Source organism: Nannobrachium achirus (genome assembly GCF_963921795.1).
Source record: "Nannobrachium achirus genome assembly, chromosome: 18".
Classification (NCBI taxonomy): Eukaryota; Metazoa; Chordata; class Actinopteri; order Myctophiformes; family Myctophidae; genus Nannobrachium; species Nannobrachium achirus.
In genome coordinates, this window is record NC_137825.1 from 40,611,725 (window position 1) to 40,632,108 (window position 20,384).

The 20,384-nt window shown below is 41.2% G+C and overlaps 1 protein-coding gene across 1 annotated transcript in view; it reads left to right on the forward strand.

The window, feature by feature from the left end:
• Positions 1–20,384, forward strand: part of LOC308303587 (regulator of G-protein signaling 7-like) — a 97,412-nt gene that overhangs the window by 60,826 nt on the left and 16,202 nt on the right. Inside the window, exons 4-9 of the mRNA XM_080747999.1 lie at positions 1,143–1,249; positions 2,588–2,639; positions 9,260–9,324; positions 12,820–12,896; positions 13,194–13,275; positions 19,932–20,006. Of these exons, the coding sequence (XP_080604125.1) occupies positions 1,143–1,249; positions 2,588–2,639; positions 9,260–9,324; positions 12,820–12,896; positions 13,194–13,275; positions 19,932–20,006 (458 nt within the window). The remainder of the gene's footprint in view (positions 1–1,142; positions 1,250–2,587; positions 2,640–9,259; positions 9,325–12,819; positions 12,897–13,193; positions 13,276–19,931; positions 20,007–20,384) is intronic.

A 20,384-nucleotide genomic window follows, 5' to 3' on the forward strand; every position in this document is an offset into this window, starting at 1 on the left:
TAACACAGCATGCGGCTGCCTAGTTAAGTGGACAGATAGGTGGGCTGAATGCATTTTCAGACCATGGTTATTTGAATGATCAGTCAATCGATTGTGTTCCAACTCGGATCAATGGAACAAACATAGTATATAAGTTTCTATTTATTGGTATCACAATGAAAAAACAGTATTCCCCCTAGGGCTGTCACGATTATGACATTTTACATGACGATTATTTGTCACTCAAATAATTGCGATTAACGATTTAATTGTGTTTTTGTCGTTGACAATTACATTTCTGTTTGGCTTTTAGGCTTTTAAGTTGCACATGGTAGATATGACACATAACCTAAATATACAAAGAAATTACTGACATTGGATATACTACTGTCATACGTAAAAAAGAACATTGATAGTGGAAATAGCGTGCGCGATGCGACGCGTTGTGAGCTTGTAGATCTGCTATTTCCACTATTTTTTACTTTTAAAAAAAATATATGAACATTTTTCAACATGGAAAAATATGACGATTATGAAAAATAATCACGATTATTTAAAAAAAAATCACAATTAGACGATTATGTAATAATTGTGACAGCCCTATTTTCCCCTCCCAAAGTCTTTGTGTATAAAACATTATCCTTTCACCTCACCTGGTTGCTTGCTTGCTTGCCTTCTCTCTGTCCTCACTCCAATTCTCTAGTGACCTTTTCGTCCACTAATATTTACATTTACAAATCACGTCCAGGTGGCAAACCCGGTTGGTGTGACTGTCTGAGTCACGGTGTGAAAGGCCATGGCGTCAGAGGTGGCTGAGACAACACGTTAATATTCATAGTTGCCCATTAGCCATCCTGCCGGTGCTTTTCCTTATTGTCCTTGGCCTTAATCAACAGTGACAGCATTTTGGCATGCAGTGTTTGTTCCTGGAAGAGGATGGAAAATGAGTGCATAATTATGGTAATCTTCTCACTTTTACTCTGTGCTACTCTGCTCTTGTCCTCCTATCCTCCCCGTCTCTAACCTTCTCATATCCTGCCATACCTCTCCTCTCCTCTCCTCTCCTCTCCTCTCCTCTCCTCTCCTCTCCTCTCCTTGCGATCTCCTCTCCTCTCCTCTCCTCCCCTCCCCTCCTATAACCTCACCTCACCTCACCTGTGCAGTTGAAGCTCTCCATCTAGGGACGCTGATGGCAGCCCATGGCTATTTCTTTCCCATCTCAGACCATGTTTTAACCCTGAAAGATGACGGGACCTTCTACAGGTTCCAGGTAGGGCTGTTCTTTATTAGTTCTTTATTAGATATACAAGCTCACAGCGCGGCACCGAGTGCCGCGCTGCGAGCTTGTAGATCTGCTATTTTTGAAGAATTCGTGAAAATGTGTGCAAATCTTTGAATATATGTATTTTCAAAGTGAACGATTGTAACTCAAATTTTGCTTCTGGGTGGTCCCTGGAACTAAATATTTTGAGATGGGGGTCCGTGGCCAAATAAATATCATTTTAGGCGTCCTTCACATGAAAAGGTTTGAGAACCACTGACATAGTGGTCTCTCAAGAACAGACTAAATGAGCTCTATTTAAGTGAAAAGGACCTTTTCTTTGACGATGGCTGGCCAGATTGCTGACACAGAAACATAGGTTTTTCAAAAAATCTTAGAAGGATTCAAAAAGACACATAGAATCAGGTCAAAATTCTAATTTTCACGATTTTTCAAAAATAGCAGATCTACAAGCTCGCAGCGCGGCACTCGGTGCCGCGCTGTGAGCTTGTATATCTGCTATTTTTCAATAGTTAAAGCATAAAATAATGATACACAAAATGTGTACCCGTTCTAAATGGGTTAATAAATATGCTATGTTTTAAATATCAATGAATCAGCCTAAAATATATTTTTGTAATCGATTAAATCGAGTAGTCTGTACAACCATTTAAAGACCCTATTTTAGTGTGACACAAAAATAGCAGTTTACAAGGTGATGCATCGCAACGCCTTTTAAGCTTGTAGATTCGCATTTTTTAAATTGAAAGAAATGTAAGTTCCACCCCCAATTCAATATTTTTTTATTTAAATCGATTATCGATACAACTAATCGATTAGTTGGATTAACTGTTGCACCAATAGTTCCAGGTATGCAGGTTTGACAGTTCAACAATGTCTTGGAGAAATGTACTAATGTCACAGATCAGCACATACTTTTCATACTTTTACTAGCCAAACTGGTTCACAGAAAAAGATTGATTATCTGCCAGAACACATGGCAAACGCAACAAACATCCCTTCTAACCCTATTAGCTGGTGGCTGTTATTAATTTCTATCCTCAACTTCATTATGAGTGCGCTGTCTGTCTCCATCCGTCTGTCCGCCTAGCCAGCCAGCCAACTCTCTGGCTTTGAAATCACCTTCAACCAGGACTATATTTAGGGCACGTTATTAATCTACAAAAACATTTTTAAATCTCTTTCCAAAAATGTTCAAAGAAATAAAGGACATGGCAGATCTGCAAGTTCACACTGCATCGCAATGCAATGCTTTGTGAACTTGTAGATTGGCTATAAAATACGTCTCAATTCGCTTTAATCTCCATGTCTCTCTGTCTCTTACAGACTCCTTACTTCTGGCCATCGAACTGCTGGGAACCAGAGAACACAGACTATGGTATGTTGGACACCAGCCACACACGCACAGTGCACGCACACACGCACGCACGCACGCACACACACACACACAACCTCCCAGAAAGATGCATACACTCACCCACAGTGACACTGATTCGTGTGCCATGCATTTGTGCAGCATAATATAGACATTTCAAAAATGCTGCTTATTATTTTGAATACCTATAGTATAAAATAGGTCCTAGGTGGTTAAATATATGCTAATCTAAATCTGTAAAGTAACTAGTACTAAGTAGTAAAAAGTACAATGTGCTGTAGTGGAGTAGAACTACTGCAGACTGTAGAGCAGGGGTCTTCAACAGGGGGTCCGGGACCCCTAGGGGGTCCTCAGAGTTACTACAGGGGGGCCGCCAAATCTTTGTGATAGGATCATTCTTTTAAATGAACAACTTGAACCCTCGCATCCCTATTCTGAGGAGAACTTTAGCCTAAAATAAGCTGCGAGGCGTTGAGAGTTTGTAGATCAGCTATTTTCGGCAAATAGGTTTGGTGTAGAGGGGAAAAATAGCAGACCAATTACAGAATGAAAGATCAAGTTAACTAAAAACACGAATCCACTGATGACAGTGCTGTCAAACAAGTCTATGAATCTATCTATGAAATTGATGAAAATCTGCATCACACATTTATACAATATGTAGTGGGGGTCCCTGCTTGATCTCTCTCTCAGCTAAGGTGTCCTTGGCCTGAAAACATTGAAGACCCCTGCTGTAGAGTATCGAGTGTGGAAAAATGGAAATGCGCTTGGTTAGGCTCCGGCACTTTTCCACCGTGACAGATGAGATAACTACGCATTACTGTAATGCAGGGTCAGAGACAGGTCAGCCAGTCTGTGCTGTTGTCCTGGGATAGCTGCAGTGTGTATGTGGGTAATGGGTCAATATGCCATGCGGGGTCATGGGGATTAAGTGTATGAGATATGCCTGTTAATGCGTCTGATGTAATTTAATCTCTGGCCAGTGGTAATGAACACTATACATGGCCACAGGCTGCCTGAACAGGGCCTGAAACAAGCACTTAGTGGAGGGAGAAGTACTGCAATTTTTGACTTAATTAAAAAGTAGCAATGCCGCAGTATTTTGTTACAAGCAAATGTTTTACTTAAAGGACAACTTTGTTTTTTTTACAACAAGGGTTCATATTTTAGATTGTAATTAGAGAAACGAAAAGATGAGTATTCAAATGTTTTAATTTACTGCTTTCTATTGTTTTAGCAATTTTAGTATTTTGATTTCAGTGGGTGGGGGCATGCGTACAATTGGCTAAATATGTATTTTTTGATACAATAAGCCGGCAATTTCTTTGTTACTATTTACACCAGCCCCCATAAGTCACATCTGCCCATGAAAGATTGCGGTGCATCTTGGGAATGGGCTTATTGTGTCTAAAAAGACATATTTAGCCACTTGCATGCATGCAAATCAAAATCGTTAAAATCACTAAAACGATAGAAAGAAGTAAATTAAAACATTTAATTTTAACACTCATCTTTTCTTTTCTCTAATGACTATCTAAAATTTGAACTCTTGTTGTAAAAAAACAAAGTTGTCTTTTAAAGGACAACGTTACGTCATCCATTTTCAACCTTATCTTCTTACTTGGTCCGCACTAATGCCCATGATTTCTTCTTTCGTGTATCATCGTCCTTGATGATTTGTTTGGCGACAATGCTCATGATCAAAGTTAACCTCCTCCGACTATAGTACTTGTCTGAGGCCCCGTTTATACTATGCTGTTTCCACGAAAAAACGCAAAATGAAATGTCAGATATGCCTTCCGTTCAGACGACAACAGCATTTTCGGGGGTTAAAAATGCAAGATAGTAAAAATCTGTGAAATGATGAATGCGTTTCCATCTTTAATTTAAATGTTAACTTTTTCCAAATATGGAGATGACTGACATGATAGATGTATGATATCATAGACCACATGAGACTGACTCAATATCTCTATATATATTGGCATTCCAAAATATGGACTTAATATTGGTGACATCGGGGATCTCCATATATGGGCATAAAAGGGACAAGGACGGAATGGTTAGCACCGATCACAGTACTTGCACGCTCTGCTGGTGCACAGGTATGCCATATATGGCATGAGGTGCAAGTTGGACACTCGACAGAGTGCATTCTAGTTATTAATAATTGTATTAATTATTAATAATCTAAACCAGCGAATCGCTAAAGCTGCCAAATAGTAAAAAAAGATCTGATTCTGATATGTTAAGTATCACAAAATGGAAACATTCAAGTGAAGTAAATGTACTTCAAAAGTTTACTTGAGTACATTACTGGAGTAAATGTAATTAGTTACTTTCCACCACTGTAAACAGGAAACACAATTAAGATGTTAATGGTAAGGCGCTATTAGTCCCTCTATCTCTCTCTCTCTCTAATCATTTAATAGATCCCCAGTGGAGGCTAATGCAGCTGTTGTACAATCACCAAATGCAGTGGGCTGTTGTCCAAATTGAATACAGTATTTGATTATAGCAGCATTACATTTTGTAGGGAGTGTTAATGGTTAGGTTAATGGTTAGTTTAAAGCATGGGTCTTCAACAGGGGGTCTGGGACCCCTAGGGGGTCCTCAGAGATACTGCAGGGGGGCTGCCAAATCTTTGTGTGATAGAGACTTTATTTTTATTTTTTAATTACATTTTAACCACTTGATTTTTTCCGGGGGGAACATTAGCCGAAAATAGCAAAGTTTTCAGAGACCTGCTTTGACTGAATGAACTTGGGACTGTACATGTTCGGTTTCTGATGATTCTAATGAATAGGGATGGGCATTTCTGGTTGGATTTGGGATGTACTCCTGTGATGGAGGATTTTCTTTTTTGAGCGGTGGTCACAACGCTCCTATACGTGGCCGTGTGTGTGGGTCTGTCTGTCTCCGTCCGTCCGTCCGTCCGTCCGTGTCTGTCTGTCTGTATGTAGCCTACAGTACCTTTTTTGACCACACATGTTAAGGGAGGGGCGCTGTTGTTCAGGCCAGACCAGACACACCAGACACACACACACACAGACACACACACACACACACACACACACACACACACACACACACACACACACACACACACACAAGGATAGATAACAGTGGCGGCCTGAGTGACATGCATTTTATTATTAATATTTTGTTTAATATTGTTTTAATATTTTTTATAATATATATATATACAGGTATATATATATATTTGTTTTGCTGTTGCGCAGCCTCCACGACCACCGCTCAGTTCACACGGGTGTGATTTTTTACAATTGGGCAGCGTAAAAGAAGACCGGATAGTTGACTACATTGAACTGATTCATTACCCTTTGTTGTTTCTGCGTCGTTTTCTTGCATCATAATGGCAAGTTGGAAGGCTAGCGTCAACAAGGATTTGGGTTGAGGTTTTCATCTATTAAACCTACTTACTGTACAATGTCTTTGATCGGCTATTTTCGGAGAAGAGGTTTGTTGTACAGGGAAACCAGAGGCAAAGGTCAAGTTTACTAAGTATTGAGGGTTTAAGTGGTTAGATGTCTGAAAACACACATTTAACATAGTGTAATATGTAGTGGAGGGGTCCCTGCTTACTCTCTCTCTCTATCGGCCTGAAAAACATTGAATACCCCTGGTTTAAACAGTTCATGTGTGGTTTGGTCAGTTTAGGTTTTTAGTCCATTTTTAGGAAGACAGAGTCAGAAATCACGCAGTTTTGTTTATCACAGAAACGATGGCAATTACAGTTACCAGGATTTGTTTTGGTAATCAGATCGCAGTAAATCTGTTACACAGGATCCATTGCTCTGAAATGTCTTGTTGCAACCGTCAGGTCACAAGTTACTATGAAAAGCTCCACCGGCTGTCCGTCTGTCACGTCACTTCACACTTTTGCCCCTACTCTATCTCTGAGTATAGTAGCCCTATCGATGCCAAACTTTGCACACACACTCCTTGGATGGCAAAAAACAACTTCCAGCCCTGATTTCTCACATGGCCCTCTTCTAGCGCCACCATCAGGCCGATTTTTGGACACTGCTCCTACAGATTGTGGCCTGAAATCACGCAAAGCGGTACACACTATCTCTAAAGTCATGTCATCAACTTGGATCTGTCCCATTTCCCATATTCCCTGTAATCAGGGGACATCTTAAAAAGTCCTGGAATAAATTCCTTACCAAAAAGTTTCTTCACCAATGTGTTTGTAAAGGTGTCTAGTAACATATCCCACAAAGACTGAAATTCAGTTTCCCTAGGAGAATCCATTACAGCTGATGAAAAGTTGGAGTCCCATTAAATTAACTATACAGGATAAAACACACCAAAATAAATAAGCTTTAAGTAGCATGTAAGGGGTCAAACTAGGGGTATTTCATGATTCTGAATCCATTGCAAGCATTTGTTTTGCACAAAAAACATTCCTTGGGGTAAAGGCGGCTCATACAAAACTGTGAAAAGTGATGACTCATCACTAAACCATATTTGTGTGGGTCTGTTTCTAGCCCAATGAATGTCTTTTGTGCAAAACAAATGTTTGTAATGGATTCAGAATCATGAGAAACCCCTAGTTTGACTCCTCACATGCTACTTAAAGCTTATTTATTTTCGTATGTTTTATGCTGTATAGGTAATTTAATGGGACTCCAACTTTCATCAGCTGTCAATGATTCTCCTAGGGAAACTGAATTTCAGTCTTTGTGAGATGTGTTACTTGACACCTTTACAAACACATTGGTGAAGAAATATTTTGGTAAGGAATTTATTCCAGGATATGACACTATTTCTGAAGATATCCCCTGATTACTGCTGATTGGCTACAATTGCCTTCTAAAGTTTGTGTATGCGGCGTGACGGTGGCTTATCTCCCGATTAGGGAGTCTTACTGGTTTTATACAATATTTTGGGGTTAATGTCCCAGCCCTACATTGTTGTGTGTGTGTGTGTGGCTGCGGGCCATGTTGCAGGTTTGATCCACGCTGTGGATCAAACCCATTCAGTTCCATTGGCCTTTGTGCTGTGCCTGTGACTCATTTGCAAGGCAACAGCCTCGTCTAAGAGGAGGACATGTAAATGTGGATCATGCCGTTTTACAGATTATACGTAGAGTGGGAGAGAAAGAGAATAAAGCTTCGTTGTGCTCACGAGAGACGAAAATAGCCGATCTACAAGCTCAAAATCAGGCTTAAGGGAGAAGAGAAGAGAATGACTAACAGACATGGGGGGTGGGGGGGGGGTGGGGGGTAAGTCTAATAGACTTTGTTGCATACTTCGATCACTGGAAATAACAGATTTTCAACCCAACATCGCATATAAATGAGGCTTTAGGGAGAGAGCGTAAAAGAAAGTAAAAAGGAAATCTCTCTCTGTGCATGTGTAGCGAGTGAGATCGAGAGCACTTATAATATAGTTATTTCTAGCAACTGTCAGCTGTCAGTCAGCAGGCACTGCCTCGGAACAGCTCACACACACACGCACGCACACACACACACACACACACACACACACACACACACACACACACACACACACACACACACACACACACACACACACACACACACACACACACACACACACACATGCGCGCGCACACACACACACACATGCACCCTCTCTCTCTCTCTCTTATCGCTGTTCACCATTGTATACTATTCTCTCCGTCTCTATTGTTAATGAGCCCCGGCTATAATTATAGCTACCTCGATAATGGACTGGCGCCTCAGTCTCAATTTGAATCCCACTGTTGTTCTCGTGGGGTCTCAAGCAGGGCTGTCAGCACTTTTATTTCAGCCAAGACTTTGTCGACAATGTTTTTCTCTCTCGCTCTGTACGCCTGCTCGTTATGCCTGCGTCATCTCTGTCTCTATAACTCTCTCTGTGTCCCCATTCTCCTTATTGATTTTCTACCTGTGCATAATCTCAGTTTCTCTCTAAGGCCCATTCCCACTGGGCCAGATAACAGATATCTGGAGATATTTCTCCAGATATTTTTCCATTCAAAGTGGATGGTAGATACAGATAAAAAATATATATACCACAGATATTTGCCACAGATACTTTTATCTGTGGCAAAACATTTTTTTATCTGTATCTACCATCCACTTTGCATGGAGAAATATCTGGAGAAATATCTCCAGATATCTGTTATCTGGCCCAGTGGGAATGGGCCTTTAGTCCAGGCGTTTTGTGCAGTATTTTGATGTAATCGTGCACTTTATGAAAGAAGCATGAAATTTGGCACACAGTTAGAACATGCCATATGGACTTTTTTTTGGCTATAGGGGCATCCTAGATTTGTCTTGGGAAACTTGTGGGAGCCAATTAAAGTTGGGCTCTCATAGACTTTATTATAGAGTAAATAATACAAAAAAATGCATATGCTTTAAGTAGCTTCTTTCATAAAGTGCATGATTTTTGCCTGAAACGCTCGGACTACTCTCTCTCTCTCTCTCTCTCTCACTCTCTCTCTCTCTTTTCTTAGTTCCCTATGCCCAATGCTGTTTTTGTTATTTTAATTGTCTTATCCTTTTGACGGATATATCTTCACTTTTATGCATTTTTGTCAAAAAAAGAACATAATCAGTTAAACCTGTCTGTCGCTCTCTCCCCAGCTGTCTACCTGTGTAAGAGGACGATGCAAAACAAAGCCAGGTTGGAGTTGGCTGACTATGAAGCTGTAAGTCATCAACTGTCTGCTGTCACCATTTTTATTCCAGTACATGTTGTTGTTTGACATTTTACAGTGGTAGAATGCCAAAGGATCAGTTGAGGATAGTATCCAACTTGTGCTCAAAGTTCAAGGAGATATTATTAATGTTTTATTATCATCTTTCTAAAAGAGATATCGTCTCTGATATGCCCTGCATGGGGTGGATGAATGGGGGGGGCTCAGGTATGCCGTAGCAATTTGTTCAAATGTCATGAAAATCTATCCTGACACTCAGCCTGAATTGACATTTCGTTTCACTCCATTATTCAGTCTGAACTTGCTCTGATCTAAGGCAATTTCAAGGATGGGCGTTGCGAAAGAGGCAGCCTTCTGCGATTGGTTTGTAGTGTTATGTGTGGCTGGCTAGTGGCTAGCCTGTTGCTTGCTAGTGCTACTTGCTAACCAAAGAAACAGGCAGAATAGGAGCACTACGAACTAGTAATCAAACACAACATAACATGCCTGCTACTCAGGGCCGGATCTAGCCTTTAGTAGTAGGTGGGGCAGCAAGAAATGATAGGGGGGCCACCTCCAGCCCACGCCGTGAGGCGTGGGCGGAAAGAAATGGGGGATCAAACCCCCTAAAACACCCGAAATGCATAAAAAACAAAGCATTTTGGCACACTTATACCTATAACACGCATTACAAACAACAGGTCTTACACCTATCTCTCTCTGTCTCTATATATTCTAGTAGAGATGGACTGATTCTTGGCCGGTACCGATCCACCGGTTTTATGAAGGTCTGACCTGCCAAAAAACGATTTTCCGATACCGATTTCTTTAGCTATGAACTAGAAAATAGGGTTGCTCCAATACCCTTTTTTCAGGCCAAGTAGGCCTACAAGACATACTTCAATTTGAGTACCAATAAGCTAGAAGAACACACCAAATCAATCACAAAAGTAGACAATATCCAAAATCACAGACAATATCCAGTCTAATATGATATGGATATAATATTGATGCCAGCTGATCATTCACTGTAAGGCCTAAAGTTAAAAATACATACTACTGTAATATATTGTAATTGCTGTGCCATTGATTCTGTCTGTGTCACTGTTAGAGCTGCATGATTAAGGCAAAACCTTTATTTTAAAATTATTAGTAGGCTATACATATTGAGATCATTTATTTCAAATATTATTAATAATATTATTATTGAATAAATATTTTTTAACAAGCAAAACGATTGTCTTAAAAGCTAAAATAAATAAGGTTGCATTCATTGTCTTCAAGGTGAGAAATTTACCTTGTGTCAAAGTAGTCTGACTCTAGTCCATTCCTTCCTTTCAAATATTTAAGGGCAAAATATTACCTCATGACCCTGGCTGTTCCTGTTGTTTTGGGTTGTAAAACCTCTGTAAGGGACTTAAAATGTTACATAATACATTTCTGTTGCTTAATGTACTTTCTGAAACTATCGGAGGATACTATAACGACCTTTAACAGGCTTCACCTGGACATGCATTAATTAATCCAGCGTGTGGACAGACACACATGACACCACGCAAAGTGAACTGACTTTTTTTTTTCCAACAACAGAGAAACGGGAGGTGGTTTTCCTTTGAAACTGGCTAAAATAAAGGGACATTTATAGGATGGCTTTTTCTGTCGCTTGCAACAGCTTTTGCAATGCTGTTGCTTTCTGTTAAATGAAAGTGAAAGTAAACTCCTTCTGCATGGACCGTCTGGACTGGAGGCAGGAAAGCCTTGCGATGCTTTTTTTTTTTTTTTTCTTCTTCTTTGAGACTACATTGACACAGGATTATGGAATATATCCTTACATTGCAAAGGTAATCAGCATCATCTGTATTCTGTTGTAGGCTGCCACTAAGTAGACTGGCTGCTATTTGCTGATGTTTAAATTAGTCCAGAGCATCATGCTGTGCATCGGAATTTATGTCAGTGACCGTCCGGTAACCGATGCGGCCGGTTTGATATCATACCGGCCGATTTTTGATTTTTGCATGCCATCATGTTTGGTGGGGCAGACAGGGCATTTAGGGGGGCATTGCCCCCCCTTGCCTATGCCTAGATCCGGCCCCGCTGCTACTGGTGCTTCATAGCGAGATTGATACGATCGCATTTTACCGCGACGCGATGCGCGGTATGGTCCGGCGGCGGCGCAGGTTTACTTGGAAACACACATGAGTTCTGGGAAACCCCCACCCACGCTGATCACAAGACGCTGATTCACAACGTTGATTCGCTGTACGGATTTTCGAACGAGGCGGGCCTCTTCAATGACAGGAATTCTAGACCTCTGAATCGCCAAAACAAAAATTTAAAGGGGTGTGGCTAGCGATTCAGGGTCTGGAACTAGGCTAATGAAAATCAGCATCAAACTACATCAGTGAAGTCTGTTTATACTGACATCACGTCCCACTGATTGATTGTTTGAGGAATTTATTAGAAGTTTGCAATAGAAAAAAGTACAGTTTCATGACAGTACAAATCACTGGTACAAGGTCAACTAAAAGGAGATCCTAGAAAGCCGAGTCTTATTTCCACAGGAACCACACTTTAAGTATCTCATATGACATTGAAAGACAGACGGATAGAACATAGTACTTTATCTAGGATAATATATTCAAAAGCAGAAAAAGCATAACATCAAATACAAAGGCAGAAAAGAAGGGTGGGAGGGAGCATGGGGGCTTAGTCTATTTACAAGTCACGGGTAGCAGTGACTTTTCATACCGATTTTGAAGGAGGCTAGGGATTTGCTCTCCTTTAAGGCTTGTGGAAGGGCGTTCCACATGTTGATGGTATAGCAGGCGAACGAGTTAGAGCCTTGTTTAGTGTTAAACTAAATATCAATATATCAATAGCACTTATGCCGTACACACTACATGTACGCACTTAGACACACACACACACACACACACACACACACACACACACACACACACACACACACACACACACACACAACCTGCTCCTTGATTCACCGCAGCCTACTTTTGTGTTTTACAATTTCCTAACCTGTTGGGTGACGTGCTAATCTTTCTCGTCTTGACATTTCCTAAGCAGTGGGTAATTGCGTGTTCCTGGGAATACTTGTAACTGCCATCAAGTGTTGTGCTGCCGTGCTTAAAAACCTTTTTTTCTCCGGCATAATGGAGTTCAAAGAAGTTTCTCTATAATCAGGCACAGGATGCAATCTGCATACATTTCTTTCATTTCTCTGTGGGATGTTTTGGCTGGCGGCCAGCAAAAGAAAGAAGAAAATGTGTATTTTGTCCATTAGCCCTTCAGAGAGTAGTAGTGTAGATTACTGCTGCATAAGTACTTCACACTCTCTTCTCAATGTTTAAACAGGGTTGGGCGATCATGATTATTTCTAACTTTTGCCTTTTATTACAATTAATGAACAATTTATTTTCATTGTATTCATGAAAATAGCAGATGTACAAGCTTCTGCAGGGTTAGCAAGTGACCCTCTGCTTTGCAATTCAGGAGAGCCTTGCGCGACTACAGAGAGCATTCGCCCGGAAATGGGAGTTCATCTTTATGCAAGCAGAGGCACAAGCAAAGTACGTCTACTTGAAACACGCACGCACGCACGCATGCACGCACGCACGCACGCACGCACGCACGCACGCACGCACACACACACACACACACACACACACTCACACACACTCGAACTCACACACACACACTCACACACACTCGAACTCACACAGACACACACACAAACTTTCATCGGCAGAAGATGCTGACACCAACTCACAAATACAAATAAATATTCACGTATACAGAATGAATAAGAACACATAAATTGTATGCTCGTTGAATCTCTGTGTGTCGGTCTGTTTCTCTCCTTCCAGAGTGGATAAAAAGAGAGATAAGATTGAGAGGAAGATCTTGGACAGCCAGGAGAGAGCATTCTGGGATGTTCACAGACCTGTGGTGAGTCTGCATAGAACACAAGTGTCGATTTAATTTAAGCTAATACAAATACATTTTAATACAAAATGTAAATGGTCCCCTCACATAGAAGGACACTATCAGTCACCAGAACTGGGTGTTCCCAAATAGCCAGTTCCCAAGAGCCCGATTAGAAGATAAAATGACGTGAAATATCCCTTTTAAAATGTTCAAGGGTGCTCACAAAAGCCTGAGTAAACGATAAAATGACCCAAAACATGTTTGAAAGTGAAATATTACTTTAAGTGTGTTATCAGACTAATGATTATCCATTATAAAAAACTATTCGAATTTGCGTTCAATTAAATGATATAAAGAATTCATTATCAATAAAGTTGAATCAATAAAAGGTTATCAATAGAATACTGGAGAAAGAAAATAATTGATAGTTGCAGCTCTACACCGAAGGTATCGTTCTATTTTCCTTCCAACACTTGTGCTACAGTAAGTCTTTTCTCTGCTGTATTTTAGAAGGATTTAGAGTTTGATGTTTACTGTTCTCAGCCAATTACCTCCCACCTCACTTACAGTAGCTTCACCTCATGGAGAGCCTGCTAGCAACAAAAGCATTTAAACGCTCTCCCATTCACAAACCTTAAAGGACGTTCACTGCTGCTGTGCTGCAGTTTGGTTTCGTTTAAAGAAGGTCTGTTCTTCTGGGCTCAATTTCCTTCCATTGGATTCTTATCTGCTTGTTTCAATTTAGCTCTTATCCTGTTCCTTTCTGCTTCTGTGTTGTGTTGTGTTGTGTTTTTTCTGCTTATTTGTGTTCTGTTCTGACCCGGTCTGTCTTGTGTTGTGTTGTTCTCTTACTATGTCCCCCATTATTAATGGGCTTGTGATAATGGAGCAGCTGTGTGTGTGTGTGTGTGTGTGTGTGTGTGTGTGTGTGTGTGTGTGTGTGTGTGTGTGTGTGTGTGTGTGTGTGTGTGTGTGTGTGTGTGTGTGTGTGTGTGTGTGTGTGTGTGTGTGTGTGTGTGTGTGTGTGTGTGTGTGTGTGTGTGTGTGTGTGTGTGTGCATAATTCCCTCATTCTTCATTCCAGTCGTCTCTACAGTAGGGATGGGAAGATATGAAAATTTCATATCACGATTATTGTGACAAAAGAAATCACGATTTACAATATTATCACGATAATCAAAATCCATTATCCTGGGGTGGAACATTTGCCAAAAAATAGCCGATCTACAAGCTCACAACGCGTCGCATTTGATAGAGAGTGAAAAAAAGACTGTATCAAGTACGTATATTATAAGTACCTTTTACCAATTCTGGAGGGTTTAAGTGGTACCGGATGTGCAGCTCGGCAAATTAAAGGTAAATTGATCCCAGTGCATGACGGAGGACGATATCACAATATATTAAATCTCCACGATACGATTACTGTGAGTGTTTTTTATCACGATAAACGATAATATCGCGTATCGTCCCATCCCTACTCTACTAGTACCAGTGTCCCAACAGGACACTAGTATGGTGGTCTCTGTGTCTGTCTGTCTGTCCCCCTTTTATGCCCATATTTGGAGATCCCTGTCAGCCATGCTCAAATATGGAGTCCATGCCAGTCTGTGATGTCAGTACTAGGATGTCATATCGATGACATCATTGCACTCCATACATGGGCATTTGCGGATATATCAATATCTCCCTCATGTCCTCAGCAATACACAAGCTAAGTCGATCAGTCGGGCGGATCTCCAGATACGCTGGTGAAACCCTCTCTCGCACGCACTCGCACACAATGATTCACAAAACAACTGCTGCTACAACACTGTAATTTAACTAGCAAGGCAATTAAATGAAAGTCTGAAACTAGCAATTATTTTCCGTTTCTATTGTCTTGAGTATGGATGATACACATTACACCAGAGGTGTGACCCATTCATTCAGTTAACGCATTATTTAAAGGAAAAAACATCCTCACGGGACTCTAGTTACACAGACAGAAAGATAACTCCATGTGCTGCAGTAGCTGATTACATTTAAATAAAACATTAGAAAACATTGGTCACATAAGTCAATTAGATGTCTCCAGCAGAATAATATTCACCACTTCAAACAAATGGACTGTAATTTGGCGGATGGCTATTTTTAATTTCCTGTTAATAACCCGTAACATTGTTTAGGCCAACATAATTAATCACACCAGAATATATTTGCCTCTCTCCAGATATGATATCTCTCCCAACTGGAACGTGGTGAATCCTCATTAGCGAAGGTCATTTTGTGTTATGCAGTTAGCAAATATCTCCCAAGACCTCTGCCCAGGCCCGTTAATGAATACAACTCCTGCAGAAAGTGTGTGTGTGTGTGTGTGTGTGTGTGTGTGTGTGTGTGTGTGTTGTGTGTTGTGTGTGTTGTGTTGTGTGCATGTGCGTGCGTGTAAGTGTGCCCACGCGCCAAACTAGTACAAAGAGAGAGAAAATATCACATATGCAATATTTTGAATCTTCCACCCTCTGGTGTATTTTTCCCTCTTCCATTCCCTACAGCTTAATTTTAGAAAGATCTTACAGCCATGTGTTGAAACAAAATGTCTGTCTGTTGTCGAGTCAAATCAAGTCACATTTATTTTTAAAGCACAAAAACAACTCTTGTTGAGCAAAGTGCTGAGCGGACCAGGAGGTAAATCACAAATACAGAAAACATCAGTGTAAACCATAAATCATACAGCTCAAAGGCACACATACGCAATAAGCAATAAACGCAGTAAGAACACAAATAAACCATAAAAGCAATAAATCATCCAATGATAAATATCAGCCAGATCAGGGGGAATCAATTGCTAGTAAATAAAACAAGTCGACGAGTCTTGGGCCTGGACTTAAAGGATTCAGTGGAGGGGACAGATCTAACAGAGAGGGGAATGCTGTTCCACGGTATACGTCAGTGGTTCTCAAACCTTTTAATTTCAAGGACACCCATAACTCTCTCAGTCTCAGTGTTACAGACCTGTAAAGGTCCATTTGGAATCCCCTTAAGAAGCCCTGAGGGTCCCTGGACTCCACTTTGAGAACCACTGGTGTATACTGTAGGTTAGAGCTGGGACATCATCAAGTAGATTGCAGAGTTAAGTTGCGGGACAGATAGGAGTCCCAGGTCAGCTGACCTTAGGGACATGGGTGTTGTTAACACATTCCCCGCCATTTAACAATACCTTCGTACTCTCCCCTGCCTCTGTCTCCATAGACTTCCATGTAATTCATAGTGCACGGATCATGCACACCCATGCCTAGATAATGCACCACGTGTCTGCACATTGCTCACAGCTTTCAAACAAAAAAATCCGAATGGAAATCCGTTCAGGCATTCATGAGATAGCAGCCATTATGTTTTCCTAAAATGTAAACAAAGATGGCTGCCATGTTTGAAAGATGGGGTTGCTATGGGGGTTAAACATGCAATTTCGCGATTGCTATCATGCCTACTAAAGTTTTTGGGGTCCAAACATTTTTTTGATTTTTTTTTTTTTTTTTTTCTCATGATTATCGGGCCTGGCGGGGAAAGACATTGAAATAATCTCGGGACTATCGGGCCTGGCATGCAATGAGTTAAGAGGGGTTAAAAATTCAGCGGTGTGGTTGCGGGTGGAAACCTTGTATGTCCAAAACCGTTCCTTTTTTATTATTTTAAAGGTTAAGTTAAGGTAGTGAAAATCGCCGATCTACATGGCCTCCTCGCACCGCGTGTGCTTGTTGATCTGCTATTTTCACTACTTTTGTGCAACACTCTTGTATGAATAGGCTTTAATTTACGAAAAAACATAACATTTTGAAACTTGGAGATACAAGGTTTCTGCCCGACAGTGATGATATGCGGTGGCCAACCCATTAAAAGTTTTCTAAACAGTCAGGAGAATCTCAAAATGAACTGGCCAGTGGAGGGAGGCCGGGACAGGGGTAACAGTGTTGCACGTACCTTCCCTGAATATAAGTGTGAAAGGGTAGATGAGGTTACTGTCTCTACTAAATGCTTTAAAAATGTATTACGGCATCATTTCAACTAAACTGAACTCTGCAGCTGAAGTGACGTGAACTGAAGCTCAATCTGACAGGACTCGCTAAGGTGACGTTTTTTTTTTTTACTTTTTGTGCAACAGAAGCAAACCTTTGCGAACTCGGAAACTCCTGAGTGCCTCTGGTGGCACTGCTGCTGCATGTTAAGCAGTCAGTGGTGGTCAAGGCAACTTCCAACTTTATTTGTCCCCGGGGGGCAATTGTGTTTTGCAGCATAAGAGAGTGCAACATAAAAACAAATGAGTAGCAGAGACTCAGGAGGGCTGCGTCAGTGAGCAGGCATAATCACCACAACAACAGTTGCACCATTTGGAAATCATTTGCCACGGGGAAGCTCTCGCATATTTACAGCCTATAAAGAAGTCATTGCAAATGAAAACTTAATAATTTATTATGCAAGCCGTGGTTTGCATTTCAAACTACTGTATTCACTACCCTTTAACTTGAGCCTTGTTAGAACTTTCTAGGAAGAAAATAACAAAGGATATTTACTGGTCCTGACTCGGGGAAAATGTTTTTTGTGCATTTGACCCAGTGGTGTGCTGCTCTAGTGATGATTTTCAAATATTATCTGAAATATTCTAAACTTTACAGATTTTATTTTATAGGAAATAGCAGAAATAGCTGATCCACAAGCACACAACACGCTTCGACCTGACTCGTTTTGAGCTTGTAGATCTGCTATGTTCGCAGCGCAACACCGTCGTATGAAAGTATAACACAGGACATAAGAGATTAACCCATTTAGGCTTAGAATTATTGAATGCTTTAACCAGTGAAAAATAGCAGATATACAAGCTCACAGCGCGGCACCGAGTGCCGCGCTGCGAGCTTGTAGATCTGCTATTTTTGAAAAAGTCGTGAAAATGTGTGCAAACCTTTGAATATATGTATTTTCAAAGCGAACGTTTACAGATTTTGCTTCTGGGTGGTCCCTGGAACTAAATATTTTGAGATGCGGGTCCTTGGCTAAATAAATATCATTTTGGGGGTCCTTCACATGAAAAGGTTTGAGAACCACTGACATAGTAGTCTCTCAAGAACAGACTAACTGAGCTCCAGTTGAGTGAAAAGGACCTTTTCTTTGACGATGGCTATAGCCAGATTGCTGACGTACAAACATGGGTTTTTCAAAAAACCTTAGAAGGATTCATCTTATAGAATCGGGTCAAAATTCAAATTTTCACGATTCTTCAAAAATAGCAGATCGACAAGCTCGCAGCGCGGCACTCGGTGCCGCGCTGTGAGCTTGTATATCTGCTATTTTTCAATAGTTAAAGCATAAAATAATGATACACAATAATGTGTACCCGTTCTGAATGGGTCAAGTGTCTTGCTCAGGAACACTTCAACATAAAGCCTGGAGGAGTGGAGGATGGATCCAGAGAGCTGTGTGGGACTGTTTTCTGACCATGTGCCCATAAGCTTTTCATATCTGACCACCCACTGTTCATGTCTGATCGCCGCTCCCACAAAATGTTTAGTGCCATTTAGTCCTGCATAAACCCTCAATATCTTCATTCAGATCCAAAAAACATAACATAATAAAAAGACAGCACGAGCGACCGTGCGTGAGAGAGGCTGTTTATTTGCGAAGAGTTGCGCAGCACGAGAACACGATAGTGTGCGCACACACACACACACACACACACACACACACACACACACACACACACACACACACACACACACACACACACACACACACACACACACACGAGAGAGAGAGAGAGGTGGGCTAAACACTTACAGCACCAAGAGACTCCATGGTGGCACAGACAGCGGGGTCGGCTGGACCTAACTGCTAGACAGTAGCTTATTATAATGCACATACTGTATCTCATACCTTGAGTCGTATCAAGCTAAAGAGAGCCATTGCTCTACCTAGTGAGCCTATGCTCTACCAATGGTGCCCAAACGGAAGTCCACACGCAGATGGGTGCTTTAGAGAGGACAGGGAGAGTGGACAGATGGAGGGATGGTACCAGAGGGGCTGAGGGAGGAGTGTAACTCACACTGCCGAGGGGAAGGAGGGAAGGAGGGATAAGGTAGAACAGTGGAACAGCTGTTTTGGGAGAGGGTTTGGCACGCTACACTACAGCTGCACAGAGGTTTAAGCTGTAACCAAGGTGCGCGCGCACGCACGCACGCACGCACGCACGCACGCACGCACACACACACACACACACACACACACACACACACACACACACACACACACACACACACACACACACACACACACACACACACACACACACACACTCACTCTTACTTCTGTTGTTTCCCTCATTGTATCACATTCCACACCTGACAAGGCTGCCAAACAACAAAACATCTGTCCACAATGGATTCCAGTTTAGATCCACGTTTCAGACCAAAGGTTTTTCATATGACATGAACGGGCCACCGGGCTGTTTGACAAAATTCTAACATTGAATCATACTGTCACAGGTAATAGACACCACCACCTACAGTACATGTAAAATGCAGAGATGATATGAACCAAATGGACCTTACGGGTCCATCTGGTTCCATTTGTGCAGAGTTATGGTGTTCCTTGAAATGAAAAGGTTTGAGAGGCAGTTACTTACATCATTGTTTTCTGCTGTCTGTCCTTCAGCCCGGCTGTGTTAACACCACAGAGGCAGACATCAAGAAGTCGTCCCGAATGAAGCAGCCTCATAAAACCAGAAAGGTGAGTGTCTTCCAGGGTTGCAGCAGTTAATCAAACCAATCACTTAAATAGAAAACATATTGTTAATCAATAATTGAATCAAATAAATGATTGATAATCTATTCCTATTTTGGGCTTGTCATTATAGGCAAAAACGTTCAAAAGTCGTGATAATATCTGATTCTACAAGCTCACAACGCGTAGTGCTCACAGCTTGTGGATTTAATATTTTCACTGTTTTTGCATGACACCGTTTTGCGACAATGGGACTTCAATGGCTCATTGATTTGTTCATTGAACAGTGATGGGAATTTCCATCCAAACATTTACTTTCATATCCATGTACGAACAAAAGCAGGGGTCTTCAGGCCAAGGACCCCTTAGTTGAGAGAGAGATGA